General features: G+C 32.0%; 1 protein-coding gene across 2 annotated transcripts in view; it reads left to right on the top strand.

The window, feature by feature from the left end:
• RSBN1L (round spermatid basic protein 1 like) overlaps nt 1–14809 on the top strand; it is a 56775-nt gene extending 41966 nt beyond the window's left edge. The window contains exons 6-8 of one of the 2 annotated variants that reach the window (XM_031679752.2): nt 1717–1884; nt 11286–11394; nt 11479–14809. In XM_031679752.2, the coding sequence (XP_031535612.1) occupies nt 1717–1884; nt 11286–11394; nt 11479–12120 (919 nt within the window). In that variant the 3' untranslated portion in view covers nt 12121–14809. Of the gene's footprint in view, nt 1–1713; nt 1885–11285; nt 11395–11478 lie in introns of both variants that reach the window. The other variant, XM_031679751.2, reaches the window with a different exon arrangement.
• Nucleotides 14810–16408: the final 1599 nt, after the last annotated feature.

Raw genomic sequence — 16408 nt, 5'->3', positions numbered from 1 at the left:
ATATAAAAAATTAAATTATTAGAATAAAAATTTTAAGCTTAGGGGAGACCTTCCCAAGCCAGATAAAAAATATAATGGTAATACTATTTTTGAGAGAAAAGACATCAACAAAGTTTAAAACTATGATAGACTGTACTTAGAACATTTGTAACATTGTGACAGCCTGAAATTAATATACAAAGAGCATTCCCAGATTGAAAAGAAAAATGTAAAACAACCTAACAGGAAAACAGGCCTTAGACAGTCAGTTGTATATTAAAGGTATATTAGAAGAATTATGAGATACTGATTTTACCCATTACATTGGCAAAAATTATTAACAGAGGAATAATCTTACAAGGCTGGTAGGTGTGTGAGGAAACAGGGTCATATGTATTATTGGTCGACTGGTGAGCTTCTATAATCATCTTTTAAAAGTAATCTAAAATAGCTCATGAAGTTTAATATATATATGTGTGTGTGTGTGTGTATATATATATACACACACACACACTCATTGAAGCAGCACACCTACTTTTGGGAATCTGTCCCAAGAAATGAAAGTATTAAAGGCAAACGTTTAAGAATGTTAATTGCAGCATTTATTATAGTGGGATAAAGTTTAAAGTGATCTGAATGTTCATTAACAGATTATAATACATTTTGGTATATTTTTATTAAAGATTGTGGTGAAATAGTTCATTTCATGGTACGAAATTACGTCTGTTGACCTGGGAGGACATCCTGACATTTGAACAGAGCAAAATGTGGAGTATATGTCCAGTATGATTTTATTTTTATGAAAAGAAATTCAAAAGATATGTGTAAGAGTATATGTGAGCACAGAGAAAAGTGTAGAGAAATGTACACTAGGTTAACATTGATGAGAATGGAGTGGGTGATCCTAGGGGAGATAATAACTTTTTTAAGATATCTAAAGATGGTTTTACTAGTTATTAATTTAAAAAGAAAAAAAATAAGCAAGGAAAATGGTCATCAAGTAAAATGTAGATTGCATGAGGACAAGGACTGTGTTGTGCTTGTTACTAATGTGTCTGTAGCACCTAAGCAGAGTGCTTGGTGCTTAGTAAATAAATATCGGTTGAATGAAATGTTTGCAAGTTATTTTATAAGTTGGTAGTAAAGGGTAAAATTGATGTGTATCTCAGTGACTCTTAACTTGGATTTGTAAAATATTTTGAGAATCTGAAAGCCTCTCCCCAGAACAGTGCAGATATCACAAACTTTTGCATGTAATTTAAAGGAGTTCATCAGCTCCTTGAGGGACCTATAATCCATGGTATATGTGATGATTTCTCATCACATTGTAGTCTGACCAGCTGATGACAACACTGCCCTCGGCTCTGTGCCGAATGGCTTATTTAAAGTCTTAATTCATTAGAATGTGGTGTAATGAGACCAAACGTATGGATTTGAAAACTTGTTAGCTTTGCATAGAAAGTAACATCATCATTTTGACTTCTTGCTGTTTATTTTTTGGTCTTTCTCTCACTAGAATATAAACTCAAATGAGAGTAGGGACCTTACTTGTCTTACTACTGTCTTGTTTTCCACCTCTACTGTGTGGATAGTGAATGGCATATAGTAGATGTTCTGTAAATATTAATGCATTAAAAAAGTTAAACCTGTGTATGTATCAGTACAAATGTTTGCAGGCAGTTATGCATTAATATATAAGCCTCTTCTTTATATGCATGTGTGTATTTTTTTAAGCAGAACTACCAATGAAATAAAAAACCTGCAGTACCTACCTCGGACTAGTGAGCCCCGTGAGATGCTTTTTGAAGACAGAACAAGAGCTCATGCAGATCATATAGGACAAGGTTTTGAACGACAGACTACAGCTGCTGTTGGAGTGTTGAAGGCTGTGCACTGTGGAGAGTGGTATATATCAATTACTGCTATTTTAGTGAAAGTTTTACTTGCCTTCTAAAGTTTTTCTTGGGAAGTTTTCCAGTAATTCTCCTTACTGTGGGTGAAAAAATTTTCATTTCCCCCTGTATTTAGACATCCTAATCGTATAATTGCACTAAAGAAGATTTTCAGTTTTTAGAATCTAGTTTTCATTTTTGGGGTTTGACTGAAATAGTTTAATTTTCTTAGTGACTAGAGGTGAAAACAGTTGTCTTATCTAAGGTAAAAAAAACTAAGGTTTACTTGGTGCTTACAGTATGCCCGTTTACAAGTGTTCATTTAATTTTCTCAACTGTTTTGAGCCCATATTTATCAGACAAGGAGACTGAGGCTCAGGACTATCAAATTATGTTATTATAGTCATAGTTACATATAGTTAATAAGTGGTAGAGCCAAGTCTGATTTCAGAACTGTTTGACTCTAGACTCTTGCATTTTCTTTTTCATACTGTTCTAACTTGCTGCTCTATTTGTAAGGTTAGTATCTGTTAAGTATTTGTATACTGTACTATATTAATTTTTTTCAGCTTTTCTTACAAGTTTCACTTTGAATCTTTTGATAGATTAGAAAAATTAATAATTTTAATATACCTAAGGTGTTCATTTCATACATTAAGAATTTTTCCGTTTGATAAAACCCATAGAGCAAAGCTATATTTATACCTTAAGATAACTATGCTCAGTTAGTTTTTTTTCAAATTGAATATTGTTTGGGTATGAAACATAAGTTGGAATTTGCTGTTATACTAATTATGGCAGTGAATGAGACACTAAATATGCAAGAAATTTTTCTAAGTAAAAATAAACTTTTTAATTCAAAAATATAAAATGTCAACATTGTTATATAGTTTTCTAAAATGTTCTGAAAAATATAGCCTACATTTTATTTAAGTGTTTTTATTGAAGTATACCTGATAATACAGTTAAGTTACAGTTATACAATATAGTGGTTCACAATTTTTAATGGTTATACTCCATTTTTAAATTATTATAAAATATTGGCTATATTCCCTGTGTTGTACAATATATCCTTGTAGTGTGTTTTATACATTATAGTTTGTTAACCTATATTTCCTACATAAGGAAATTTCATTTTCAAGGGCTACAAATACAGAATTGACCCTTTGTTCAAAAGGGCAAATTAGAAGTAGTATTTTATAAATTAATACTGAGTGGGGAGGCTAGTGTAAACTGATCTTTTTTTAACATAAATGAAGCTTTATCAATTTCAGGTATACAAAGTAGCTGGCATTGAACTAATAACTCTATGAGGTTCTTAGGAAAATTATATTAATAGTTTATAATTCAATAAAAATTTTTTAATTGAATTGTGTTTAAGTTAAATGATAATTTTCAAATATCTGCAGTTGTTCTCATAGTTTCTATGCTTTTCCTATAATCTGGTTTAAAATACTAATTTTGTCAAAGAGTAAAGGCAAATTTATCTCTGTGGAAATCATTACAACAAATCCCTGTTTCAAATTAATGAAGTTTTTTCTTGAATGTTGGTATAAAGGATTTAAGAGTGGCATCAAAATTTTTAGAGTAAAATCTGATTTTTAGATAGTATCCAGGAAAGTTAGCCATATATTTATGTATATATTTTCAGAGATAAATATTCTTACTTCATGGTCTTAACTTTGTTTAAATCTCTCTTAAGCTCCTTTAAATTACTGTTGATAACGTGTTTTCTTGGGCCCATCATAGTTTCCAATAAATAATTATTCAATAAAAAAACACTTGAAGCTAACAATTTCACAGTGAAAGTACTGTTGTCGAACTACTAATATATTAGGTGGCCATATTTAAGAACCCAGAGCATCATGGCTCTGAGGCAGCGTGGTCTGTGGTCCCTTTAACATCATTCCTGGGTTGTTTCATTAAGCTACAATAAGGACATTGGTGCTTTATCTTTTCCTTAGTGTTCTGAGTTCTGCTCTTTTGCTCAAGGAGATATTAGGTGTTAGAGTATTAGATTTGTGACTATCTTAGAGCCAGGTTAACACCAATTTGAAATAAAAGGCAGATTGATTTAGACTACAAAGAAATCTTAAGCTAAATAGGTTCGTGAGGTATTGATCAAATTATATCCCTTTTTAGTGTTAGTAAGATAGAACTCACATAGATTTATATATTTGAGATTGCTCCTTGAAATCCAGTTTTTATGAAAAATCAACTCTTGAAGTATAATTTATATTCAATAATACACTTGTTATAAGTGTAGTTTGGTGTGTTTTGACAAATATATACAGGCATGTTACCACTACCACAACTAAAATATAGAACATTTTTGTTTCCCCCACATCCCTTGGCAGTTAATCTTCCCCTGCATCCTTATTCCAGCTCCAGATATCTGTTAATCTAATTACTGTCTTTATAGCTTAGTACTGCCTAGTCTAGGATCTCAGGTAAATAGAGTCATATGTAGCTCGACTTCTTTCACTCAGCATAATGTTTTTGAGATTCACATGTATTAATAATTCATTCCTTCCTTGTTGCTAAGTGGTATATCATTGTATGGATATATCACAATTGATTTATCCATTCACTTGATGATAGACATTTGAGTTGTTTTCAGTTTGGGGTTTTTATGAATAAAGCTATTTTGAACATCCCTTTACAAGCCTTTGTGTGCATATATAATTTTATTTCATTTCAGTAAATACATAGAAATGAAATTACAGAGTCTTAGAGTAAGGCAAAATAATTATGTACAGAGATAAGTCTATAAAAGAAGTACTAGAATTTATCTAAGTCACAGGATAAGACAATAATGAAAAGTCAGTTGTATATACTACAGTTCTATATGTTAGCAATAAACATTTTGAAACATTTTGAAAATAGAAAAAATAATGAATGCCATTTATAATAGCATAAAACTATGAAATACTTAGAGATACATTTTTTAAATAAATGACTTATACTGAAAACTATAAAACCCCAATGAGAAGAATTAAATAAGACTTACAGAAATGTTAGAGATATACCTTGTTTATGGATTGGGTGACTCAGTATTAATATGTCAGTTCTTTTCCAAATGATTTATAAACTCAGTCCCAGTGAAAATCCCACTAGGTTTTCTTACAGAAATACAAAGAACCTAGTATAGGCAGAACAGTTTTGGGGGTAAAAAAGAGCGATGTTGGAGGAGTTACGCTACAGTACTTGTGTGATTTTTAAGCTTACTTACTGTGAAGCTACAGTAATAACAGAGGGTGGTATTGGTGTAGAGATAGACTTAAAGATCAGTGGAACGGAACAGTGTCCAGAAATAAACCCATCATTGATTTTCGATAAAAGTACTGAGATAATTCAGCGAGGGAAGGAATCTTTTCAAGAAATCGTGCTGGAACAACTGGGTATCCATTTGCAAAACCAAAAATTAAAAACAAATAAACCTTGACTCCTATCTTAAACCATACAAGGAAGTTGAAATGGGTCATAGAACTAAATATAACATTTAAACTATAAAACTTCCAGAAGAAGACATCAGAGAAAATTTGCATCAGGCAAAGATTTCATGAACCGTAAAGGAAAGTGGTACCATTAAGATAATGAAAAGGCAGGCTACAGTCTGGGAGAAAATATTTGAGGTGTGCATGCAGGTATGACTTACATGAAAATATATAAAGAACTCTTAGAATTGAAAAATAAGAGAGCAAACAACCCAGTTAAATTTGGCAAAAGGTTTGAACAGATATTTAATAAAAGATACACAAATGGTCAGTAAGCACATTTTAAGTTGTTCAGTATAATTGTACCATAAGGGAAATGCAAATTAAAACCACAGCGAGATAACACTACATACCCATGAAAATTGCTTTAAAAAAAAAATCACAAATATGGTGAAAATGTAGATTGAAATAAGCACAAAATTCATACACTGCTCTGCAAATTGTAGAAAAGTTTGGCAGTTTCTTATAAAATTAAACATACACTTAGCCTAAGATCTTGTAATTCCATAATTGTTTTTCTATTTCTGGGATTAAAAACCTCGGTTATTTTGTGTATTGTATACATTATGATAATATAGACTAACCAAGAGTGGTATGTGTATACATCTGATAAATACATGATTCTATATGGTATATATAGTATATATAATAGAATATGTGATAATATTTATAACCATATTCATGACAATATTAAATAATTCTGGATTCACTTTGCTAATATTGCTAATGATTTTTGTGTTTATATTAAATTGTTGCCAGAATTTATTAATTTTATTGATCTTTTCAGTGAATCAGCCTTTTATTTCATTTTTTTCTATTTTTCTTTTTTCTATTTCATTGTTCCCCCTCTTTATTTTTTTCTTTTAGGGAAAGAACTTACTCTTCTCTTCCTAGCTTAAGTTAGAAATTTAGATGATTGATTTGAGACCTTTTGTAATCTAAGTATTTAAAACTGAATTTCTAAGTACTACTTTAGCTGTAGTTCATAAATTTCTATATTGTATTTTCACTAGTATACAGTTCAGATTTTCTTCTAATTCCCTGTTTGGTGTCTTTTTAAACTCAAGGATTATTGGGAAGAAGAGTGCTGTTTGCTTTCCAACATTTGAGGATTTTTTTCCTATATTTTTGGGGGGTATTTTTGATTTGCAATGTAATTACCTTGTATTCAGAGAATATACTCTGTACTTTCAGGCTTGCTTAATTTCCTGGGGTTTGTTTTATGGACTGTCTTGATGAGATTCTGTGTTCACTTAAAAGAGTGTATATTCTGCTGCTGTTAGGAGTTTAGTGTTCTGTAAATGCCAATTAAGTCGACGTTGTTGACAGTTTGGTTCAAATCTTCTATATCCTTACTACTTTTTCTGGAACTGTAACATTGGATTTGACTGTTTCCCCTTTCAGTTTTGCTAGTTTTTGCTCCAAGTATTTTTTTCTTTTGTAACAATTTTATTGAGATAAAATTTACATACCATACAGCTTACCCATTTAAAATGTGTGATTTAGTGGTTTTTAGTATAGTCATAGAGTTGTGCAACTGTCACTCTAATTATGAGATATTTTCATTACTTCAAAAACAAACTGTACTCTATAGATAGTCCTCCCCAATCCTGTATCTTCTCCAGTCCCTGTATATTTTTCTTTTTTTCCACTTTTTAAATTGAAGTATAGTCAGTTTACAATATTGTGTCAATTTCTAGTGTACAGCTTAATGCTTCAGTGATACATGAACATACATATATTTGTTTTCATATTCTTTTCACCATAAGTTACTACAAGATATTGAATATAGTTCCCTGTGCTATACAGTATGACCTTGTTGTTTATCTATTCTCTCTCTTTATATATATATATTAATTGGTATCTGCAAATCTCAAACTTCTCAATTTATCCCTTCCCACCCCCTTCCGCCCCGGTAACCATAAGTTTGTTTTCTATGTCTGCGTCTGTTTCTGTTTTGTAAATAAGTTCATTTGTTTTTTGTTTTCTGTTTTTTTTTTTTTAGATTCTACATATAAGTGATATCATATGGTATTTTTCTTTCTCTTTCTGTCTTCCTTCACTTAGAATGACAATCTCCAGGTCTATCGATGTTGCTGCAAATGGCATTATTTTATCACTTTTATGGCTGAGTAATATTCCATTTTATAAATACACCACAGCTTCTGTATTTAGTCATCTTTTAATGAACATTTAGGTTGTTTCCATGTCTTGGCTATTGTAAATAGTGCTGTTATGAACATTGGGGTGCATGTGTCTCTTTGAATTAAGGTTCCCTCTGGATATATGCCCAGGAGTGGGATTGCTGGATCATATGTCTTTTGAGGAATCTCCACACTGTTTTCCATAACGGCTGCACCAAACTACATTCCCACCAATAGTGTAGGAGGGTTCCCTTTTCTCCACACCCTCTCCAGCATTTATTGTTTATGGACTTTTGAATGATGGCCATTCTGACTAGTGTGAAGTGATACCTCATTGTAATTTTGATTTGCATTTCTCTGATACTTAATGATATTGAGTATTTCTTTATGTTCCTATTGGCCATTTTTATCTTCATTGGAGAGTTGCTTGTTTAGGTCTTCTGCCCTTTTTTGGATTGGGTTGTTTGGGGGTTTTTTTTTTGTTGTTAAGTTGTATTAGCTGTTTATATATTCTAGAAATTAAGCCCTTGTCAGTGTCATCTTTTGCAAATATTTTCTCCCATTCGGTAGGTTGTCTTTTTGTTTTGCTTATGGTTTTCTTTGATATACAAAAGCTTATAAATTTAATTAGGTCTTATTTAGGTTTGCTTTTATTTCTATGACCTGGGTAGACTGCCCTAGGAGAACATTTATGTAAGATAATGTTTATGTCAAAGATTTATGTCGCATAATGTTTTGCCTATGTTTTCTTCTAAGAGGTTTATAGTGTCTTGTCTTATGTTTAAGCCTTTAAGCTATTTTGAGTTAATTTTTGTGTGTGGTGTAAGGGAGTGTTCTAACTTCACTGATTTACATGCAGCTGTCCAGTTACCCCAACACTATTTGCTGAAGAGACTGCCTTACTTCATTGTATGGTCTTGTCTCCTCTGTCAAAGATTAATTGACCAAAAGTTTGTGGGTTTATTTCTGGGCTTTCTATACTGTTCCACTAATCTATTTGTCTGTTTTTGTACCAATATCATGCTATTTTGATTACTGTAGCTCTGTAATATTGACTGAAGTCTGAGAGGGTTATGCCTCCAGCTTCATTCTTTTTCTTCTGTATTGCTTTGGCAATTCTGGGTCTTTTGTGATTCCATATAAACTTTAGGATTATTTGTTCTAGTTCTGTGAAAAATGTCCTGGGTAATTTGATAGGCATTAAATCTGTAGATTGTTTTGGGTAGTATGACCATTTAAACTGTTAATTCTTCCAGTCCAAGAACGTGGGATATCTTTTCATTTCTTTAAGTCATCTTTAATTTCCTTACTCAAAGTTTTGTCGTTCTCTGCTTATGTCTTTCACTTCCTTTGGTCAGATTTATTCCCAAGTATTTTATTTTTTTGAATATAATTTTAAAAGAGATTATTTCTTTACTTTCCTTTTCTGATATTTCATTGTTAGTGTAAAGAAATGCCACTGATTTCTGTATGTTAATCTTGTATCCTGGTGCTTTGCTGAATTCTTTTATTAGCGCTAGTAGTTTTTGTGTGGAGCCTTTAAGATTTTCTATATATAGTATCATGTCTGCACATAATGACAGTTTTACCTCTTCTCTTCCAGTTTGGGTCCCTTTTCTTTCTTTTTCTATATGTCTAATTGTTATAGCTAGGACTTTCAATATTATATTGAATACAAGTGGTGAGAATGGGCACCCTTGTCTTGTTCCAGATTCTAGCAGGAAGACTTTCAACTTTTCACCATCGAGTATTATGTTGGCTATAGGTTTTGTATATTTTTCTATTCTAGATATTTTATATAAATGGAATCATATACTGTGTGGTGTTTTGTGGTTAATTTCTTTCACTTAGCATAATATTTTCAAGGTTGTTCATGTATTTTGAAGCTCAGCATTGTTAGGTGACTACACATTTAGAATGATGTCTTCTCAATGAATTGACTTCTTTAGCATTGTAAAATGCCCTTTTATCCCAGGAAATGTTCCTTGTCTTGAAATCCACTTTGTCTGATATTAATATAGCCAGTCTAGCTTTCTAATTATTACTGTTTACATGTTACATCTTTTTCCATTCTTTATCTTTTACCTGTGTGTCTGTTACTGTTTCATGTAGACATTATATAGTTGTCTTGATTTTTTTTTTAATCCAGTGATATAGTCTTTTACCTGGAGTATTTAGACCATTTACATGTACTGTAATTATCAGTAAGTTTGGATTTTAAATTTACTATACTACTTTTTCCCATTTGCCTCTTATGTTCTTCATTCCTTTTTCCCATTTTTCTTACCTTTTTTAGTGTTTCATTATGCCTCCACTATTTGTGTACTAGTGGTTGTTCTAAAGTTATAGTCTACCTTCAAATAATATACCTCTCTATGTAATGTGTAAGAGCTTTCAATAGTGTACTGCCACTTCCCCCCCAATTTTATGGCCTTTGTGCTAATACATTTTGCTTTATATATGTTATAAACCCCCCAATATGTTGCTCACTTTGACATTAAGGAATTATTTCTAAAGAGATTTTGAACATGAGAATAAAATATCTTTCATATTTACTGTTACTTGTACTCTACATTCCTTTGAAGATATCTACGTTTTCATCTGAGCATCATTTTCCTTCAGCTTGAAGAAGTTTTTGACATTCTTTGTTGTCCTGGTCTTCTGATGACAGATTCTCTCAGCTTTTGTTTGTCTGAAAATGTTTTTATTTAACATTTTTGAAGGATATTTTTGGGGGTATAGAATTCTAGATTGATTTTTCTGTCAATACTTTGAAGATAGTCTGCTCTCTTCTGGCTTGCATTGTCTCTGATGAGAAGACTGCAGTCATTCTTACCCTCTTTCCCTGTTTATCAATATAGTGCATGAGTTTTAGATTTTATCACTGGTTTTTAAAAATTTGGTTATAATTTGCCTTAATATGATTTTTTAAAATGTTTGTTATTTGGAATTTTATTCTGAAATCCATTTTTTAGCATCTTTTATAAACATGTATTTGTATATTCCTAATTAATTGAACAATTTGGGGTTTTTTTAGAATTGTATTTAAAGACATTGTTAATCTCAGCAAACAGAATGCTAACATTTATTTTATTAGTACTTTTCTAATGAATGTTTCTGAATTTATTAGGAGTTATTTAGGGATTTTCAGTGTCCTTGCAGTTACATATGTTTTTATTGAAAGAAAATATTCCCTTCCTCCCTTATTTACCCCTAATTTTTAAATAATATTTTTAGTTTAATAATTTGCTGAAGTATTGACCTCAATTTTAAGATGGAACACTTAGTTTTTTTGATTTGGATAGTTAACCAATTCAAATCATTTTAACTTTTCAAAATATGGTTACATATAGCTATAATAAAGTGAGATGAGGCTGCCCCTGGAAATCTCCACCCCTTTCCTAGAGCCCTGATGACATGTCTGCCTCCTGCTCCTTAAAATTCCATTACTCTCTTCCTTTTGGGGAGAAGGTGTTTTGAGAGCATGAACTCTCCCTTCTCCATTCCTTGATCAATGAATAAAGTTTCTGCTTTGCTGCACTGAAAGAAAAAATTAAAATAATAAAATGAGGTGAGTTGTTTTTATTCGTGTTTAGGTTGAAACATGATGTTACCCTTTGGTTTAAATATGTAAAGTGGTTGTCTAATTACAGTTTATTTCTAAGATAGTATTTTGGTTTTGACTATAAACTATTTTTGCTTTGAATTTCTTAAGGACTTAGCAGAGTGAAACACTAATGGCAGATTCTTCATTATCTCATATTGTGTTTTAGGCCTGATCAACCCCGAATAACCAAAGATGTAATTTGTTTTCATGCTGAGGATTTCTTAGAAGTAGTTCAACGAATGCAGTTAGATTTACATGAACCTCCACTGTCCCAGGTATATTTTAAACCACTGTTATGTTCAGTTTAATTTTTATTGTGGAAGAGACTTACTTTTATCTGCCCTCCCTTCTTTTTTCAGTGTGTCCAGTGGGTTGACGATGCAAAACTTAATCAACTGAGGAGGGAAGGCATTCGCTATGCCAGGATTCAGCTGTATGATAATGACATTTATTTTATTCCAAGGAATGTTGTTCATCAGTTCAAGACAGTTTCAGCTGTATGCAGTTTAGCGTGGCATGTTCGGCTCAAGTTATATCACTCAGAGGAGGATGCTGCTCAGAATACAGTTACTCATGAAACAGGCACATCACCAGATTCTCCATCATCAGTTCTTGGACATCACAGTGACAGTATGATTTGTGCTGTAAGCAAAACCTCCTTGGATTCTGTTTTTTCAGACAAACTTCATTCTAAATATGAATTACAGCAGATTAAACATGAACCAGTTGCATCTGTAAGAATCAAGGAAGAGCCTGTGAACGTTTATATTCCTGAAAAGACTGGAGCATCAAATAATATGGATGGCAAGAATGTTAAAGCAAAATTGGATCATGTTCAATTTACAGAATTTAAGATTGACGTGGACTCTAAATTTGAAAATAGCAACAAAGATTTAAAGGAAGAATTGTGTCCTGGAAGTCTCATAAATCTAGTTGATACAAGGCAACATAGTTCAACACATTCAAATCAGGATAGAAAAGATGATGACGTTCTGTGCTAAATTTGTACATACATTTAAAATTCTTTTTTTTTTTAAACCTAATAATGTAATAAAGATTCATGAATTCTGAAAGCAAGGCAAGGACTTGCTCCCAAGTCTGTTACAAAATATAGTTTATGTAGCTTTGTAACATTCCTCAGTGCCTGTCCATAACTGTGAAGTATCAAAGCACTTAGGGCCAGATGCACTGTAAACATTGCAGGTTTAAAGAAAGGAGTCTTAAAAAATCATTTGAGTTGGAGTTGTAGGTTTTAGAATAGAGCTGACATTAACATATATATATATATTTTTTGTAATATGAGCCAGAATTCTCTTTTGACAATTTAAGGCTTTTCCATAGAGCTTATTTATACCAATTTTTGTTCATTTTAAATGTGTCAGCACTGTAGTGTAAATAGCTTTTAAAAAAATCTTTTTAGTGTGATTTATACTGAAATGTGAGCCACTTAATAAAGGTTCATGATAATAAATATGTTTTCTGTCGGGTCTGCAAAAAAAAAAAAAAAAAAAAACCAAACTGACAATTCAGTTAAATCATTTATTTGATCTATTATGTTTCTGATGATATATCCATTTAGAGTGCTAATGGAGTGCAAACGTATGTATTCAAATCTAGTGAATATTTAATTCCCCACACTGTGCAAGCATTTTTAAAACCAAGATTTAGTTATGAAAGCATATTTATATGTGCGTGTGTGCGCGTATGGGAATATATATAAGTGTATCATATTTTGCGTAACTTCTTAAATTGCTGAATAAGGTGAATATGTGAAACTTCCTAGCCCTACTCCCTGGAATACATTTAAAAATATTTATATTCAACATTAAGAAGGCAGTTTAGGTAATAGAAACACTTTTGTGAGTTGGGAGAAACAAGGTCTGTTAGTGATATCTAACCCTTCCAACTAATGAAGTTATGTGGACAGATTATGTAGTCCTAAAGTAAATTTTCTTTGTAGTGTATTGAATAAGAAGTTGAGAAAATTTTCTTATTAATAATCACCTATGCTATACTTAATAGTAGCTGAGAAAAATTTTTAGTTACAGAACGTTTAATTGTGAGCAGTTGAAATCATGTATTACATTTTTCTTGAGGAACAGGAGGAAAATACAGCAAATACAATATATTAAAATAAGGTCAGTGACTCAACTGCCATATACAGACAGATGACTAACAGAGTAAGATTTGTTACTTTATCTTTCTAAGCATCCCTCTCCCCATCCTAGCAAGGTAAACAACTTATTACTTTATTTTTTTCAAAATAAGCTCTTGAAAGGAAAATTATGGTAAGAAACAGGATTGCCAGTGCCTAGCTAAAGATGATTAAAACAAGTCTCTTTTTTTTAAAATAAATTTTCCAACAATGGTTTTTTTTTAATTTTAATTAAAAAAATTTTTTGAGGGGAGGTAATTAGATTATTCATTTTTTTAATGGAGGTACTAGGTATTGTACTCAGGACCTCAGGCATGCTAGGCGTGCAGTCTACCACTGAGCTATACCCTCGCCACCCCCACACCCCCAAATCTCTTCAATGATGGACTTCAGCACTGTTTCAGATGGCTTTCACTTCTGTAATTAAAGGTCAAACAAATGTCCTTAACTTATGCTTTGATGTGAGAAACTGCTCATTGCAAATCTATTTTATTCGTCTTCGGTATTTTTCTGGGCTCATACTTTGGTTGATGTCTTTCAACTGGGGTTCTTTGTGCTGCCTTTTCAGCTTGTATTGCTGTTCCCATTTTAATGGTTTCTGCTCCAGCCTCATTTGTGGTACCCATAAAACTGCTTATCTCTCTGGTTAGGGAGAAGCTACTTAGAGGCACTTCACCGGAAAAAATAAACTGCAGCAATGACATCACTTCTAGCCTCAAATTTAAAAGAGTAGGCAAATATTGTAGGAAATCTCAGTGGTTTGTAGGAAAACAGTATTTTTGCACCATAGGAATTTTCATGGTATAAGGAAGATATAAATCATGGAAATGTAAATAGAGATTTTCTTTCATATGTTACTTTCTTATCCTACTCCTTAGCATATTAGTCTTCTATTTTAGGCTAAATTTATGTATTTGCACCTACCTTTCTGGGAGATAGAAGTTCATAACAAACCAGTATTGAGAATTAGGAGGGGATGTGGTTAAAATGTTTTGGTTTTTGTTTTTTAAGTGAAGGATGACATGTTTAACAAGGTTTGTTTTAGTTCCAGTTATCCAGTATCACACCCAGACATGCATGAGACTGCAGATTAATGAAATGTCTTTAGGGTACCCCTCCAGAATATATGAGCCTTAAACTTAAAGACATATCTAAAACAACCAGAGTGGTTGCTGTTAGATATAGTTTCATATAAACCTATAGTCAAACTTCTCCGTATTTTGAAAATGTAATTGTTTTATAAAATGCATAAATCTCCGTGGAGGTAAAATATAAATCAGTGGGCTCAGATTTCAAGATACAGCCTTGTCACTTTAAATAATGCTTATGTTCCTGTCTTATGGTTTATAATTTTAAAATTCTCTTCAGATGCAATCTGAGAATTTGTGACTACTTTTGTTACACACAAATTTTTGTTTCAGTATTGCATTATGTTAATGGTTTCCTAGTTAGTACATTCCAGTTCTCTGAGCACAGTTTTTTGCTGTTATTTCTACTTTCTTGGACCAGAACAATAAAGCACTTATGATATCGTTTCTATATGATCTTATACTATATAGAATAAACAGTTGTTATGTAAATTATTAAATTGCTATACAGACCTTTACAAAAAAACTAAGGTACCTCAGTGGTGTCTGCTACAGTGATTTTTTTTTCTTTTTCTTTTTGTTCATATCCTTTTAGTTAAGTAATATATATATTCCCTACTCAGGTTAGCTGGTTAGCTATGAAAAGAATTTAGCATTTCTGGTATTTAGTTGAAAACTTTACTAAAGCCATATTCATTATCTTCCTTGTTGCTACGGCTGTTGATCTTAAATAAAGATTAGATTGACCTAGCACAATACTCTGTGTGTGTGTGAGTGAGTGTGTGTGTGTGTGTGTGTGTGTGTAACAATTTTGGAAATATTTCCACATACATTCATTTTAAATCCATTCTGTAGGTTTGCAGGGGGGTCATGGAGGATAGGAAATATTTTTTTTCTTGGGTTAAGTCTTTAAGGTATTTCATTAGTGTTCATGAACATAAAACAGGTTTTTCCCAGATACTTATGGCAGGTAAGATTATCTTTGTAAATAATAGATTAGCAATGTTTTGGTAAATTTGGATTCAGTTTTTTTTTTTGGACAATTTTCATTGTCATGTAAAGCAATATCTCACTTCATTTTGCATTTAGCCAAGGGTGCAGTATTTATTTTTGGAGTTTGAGAGGAATTTTCCTTGTCTTCCACCTTTCAATAAATACTAAAATTGATAACCATAATTTTTTTACCTTTGTTTTGTAATTATTTACTTAAACTTCACATTTTTTATCTTGTCATCTTTAAAAGTTCTTGTTGTTCTATCTTCAACAGAAACCATAAGATCTTGAAAGTGATTCCAATCTGAAAATCTTATTGCCTCTTAAAAATGATCAAAAATTGACTTTCGAACAGCAACAGAGAAGAATATTGAAGGTTACCTTAAACAAGGTTGCTAAACTAGTTAGATGTGGGTGCTGGGATGGCATGGTAAATCACCTCGCTTCCCTCTAAATATGACTATATCCCAGGAGGAGAGGACAAAAGTGCCATTGTTTTCAAAATACTTCTAAGCTGGTAAAAAGTGACATGATGGGTTTTAGGTCTCCAGAGTGGTAGAATAGCTCTTCTTAATCTTTCTCCTTCCTGTTAAACTACTTTAATATGTAAGATTTTACTCATTTTAGAATGTGCTATTTCATTAGAGAGTTGTGTTTGAAATGTTTGGCACTGAGAGTACACCTCAGATAAGATAATTAAGAGGACAACTCTGGAAAGGTATAAATCCCTTTATCTCTGTCCTGGCCTTTCTGTTCAGTTCTTCCTGTAACCTACTGCATATTGCAGACGGAAATGATAGCTCTTTAGAAATGTTAATAAGCACAAGAAGCCTAAGAGCAGAGATGACTTTCCTTTTTAAGTTTACAGATGTTGAGTATCATAGCTCTACTGGGAGAGCAGGGAAAGGAGGGGGAAAACCTCTTGCATTTTAGGTTATCCTCCCTTCTAGGACTTCATACCCAATCAGGGAATGTGAATGAGGTAACAAAATGTGGGCAAATAATTACGTAGAAATTAAAAGTAAAATATACTTGTATGCTTAATTACTATTA

Source organism: Vicugna pacos, chromosome 7, assembly GCF_048564905.1.
Source record: "Vicugna pacos chromosome 7, VicPac4, whole genome shotgun sequence".
NCBI lineage: Eukaryota > Metazoa > Chordata > Mammalia > Artiodactyla > Camelidae > Vicugna > Vicugna pacos.
The sequence above is the reverse complement of the archived record's forward strand: the minus strand, read 5'-3'. Positions and strand labels throughout refer to the sequence as shown.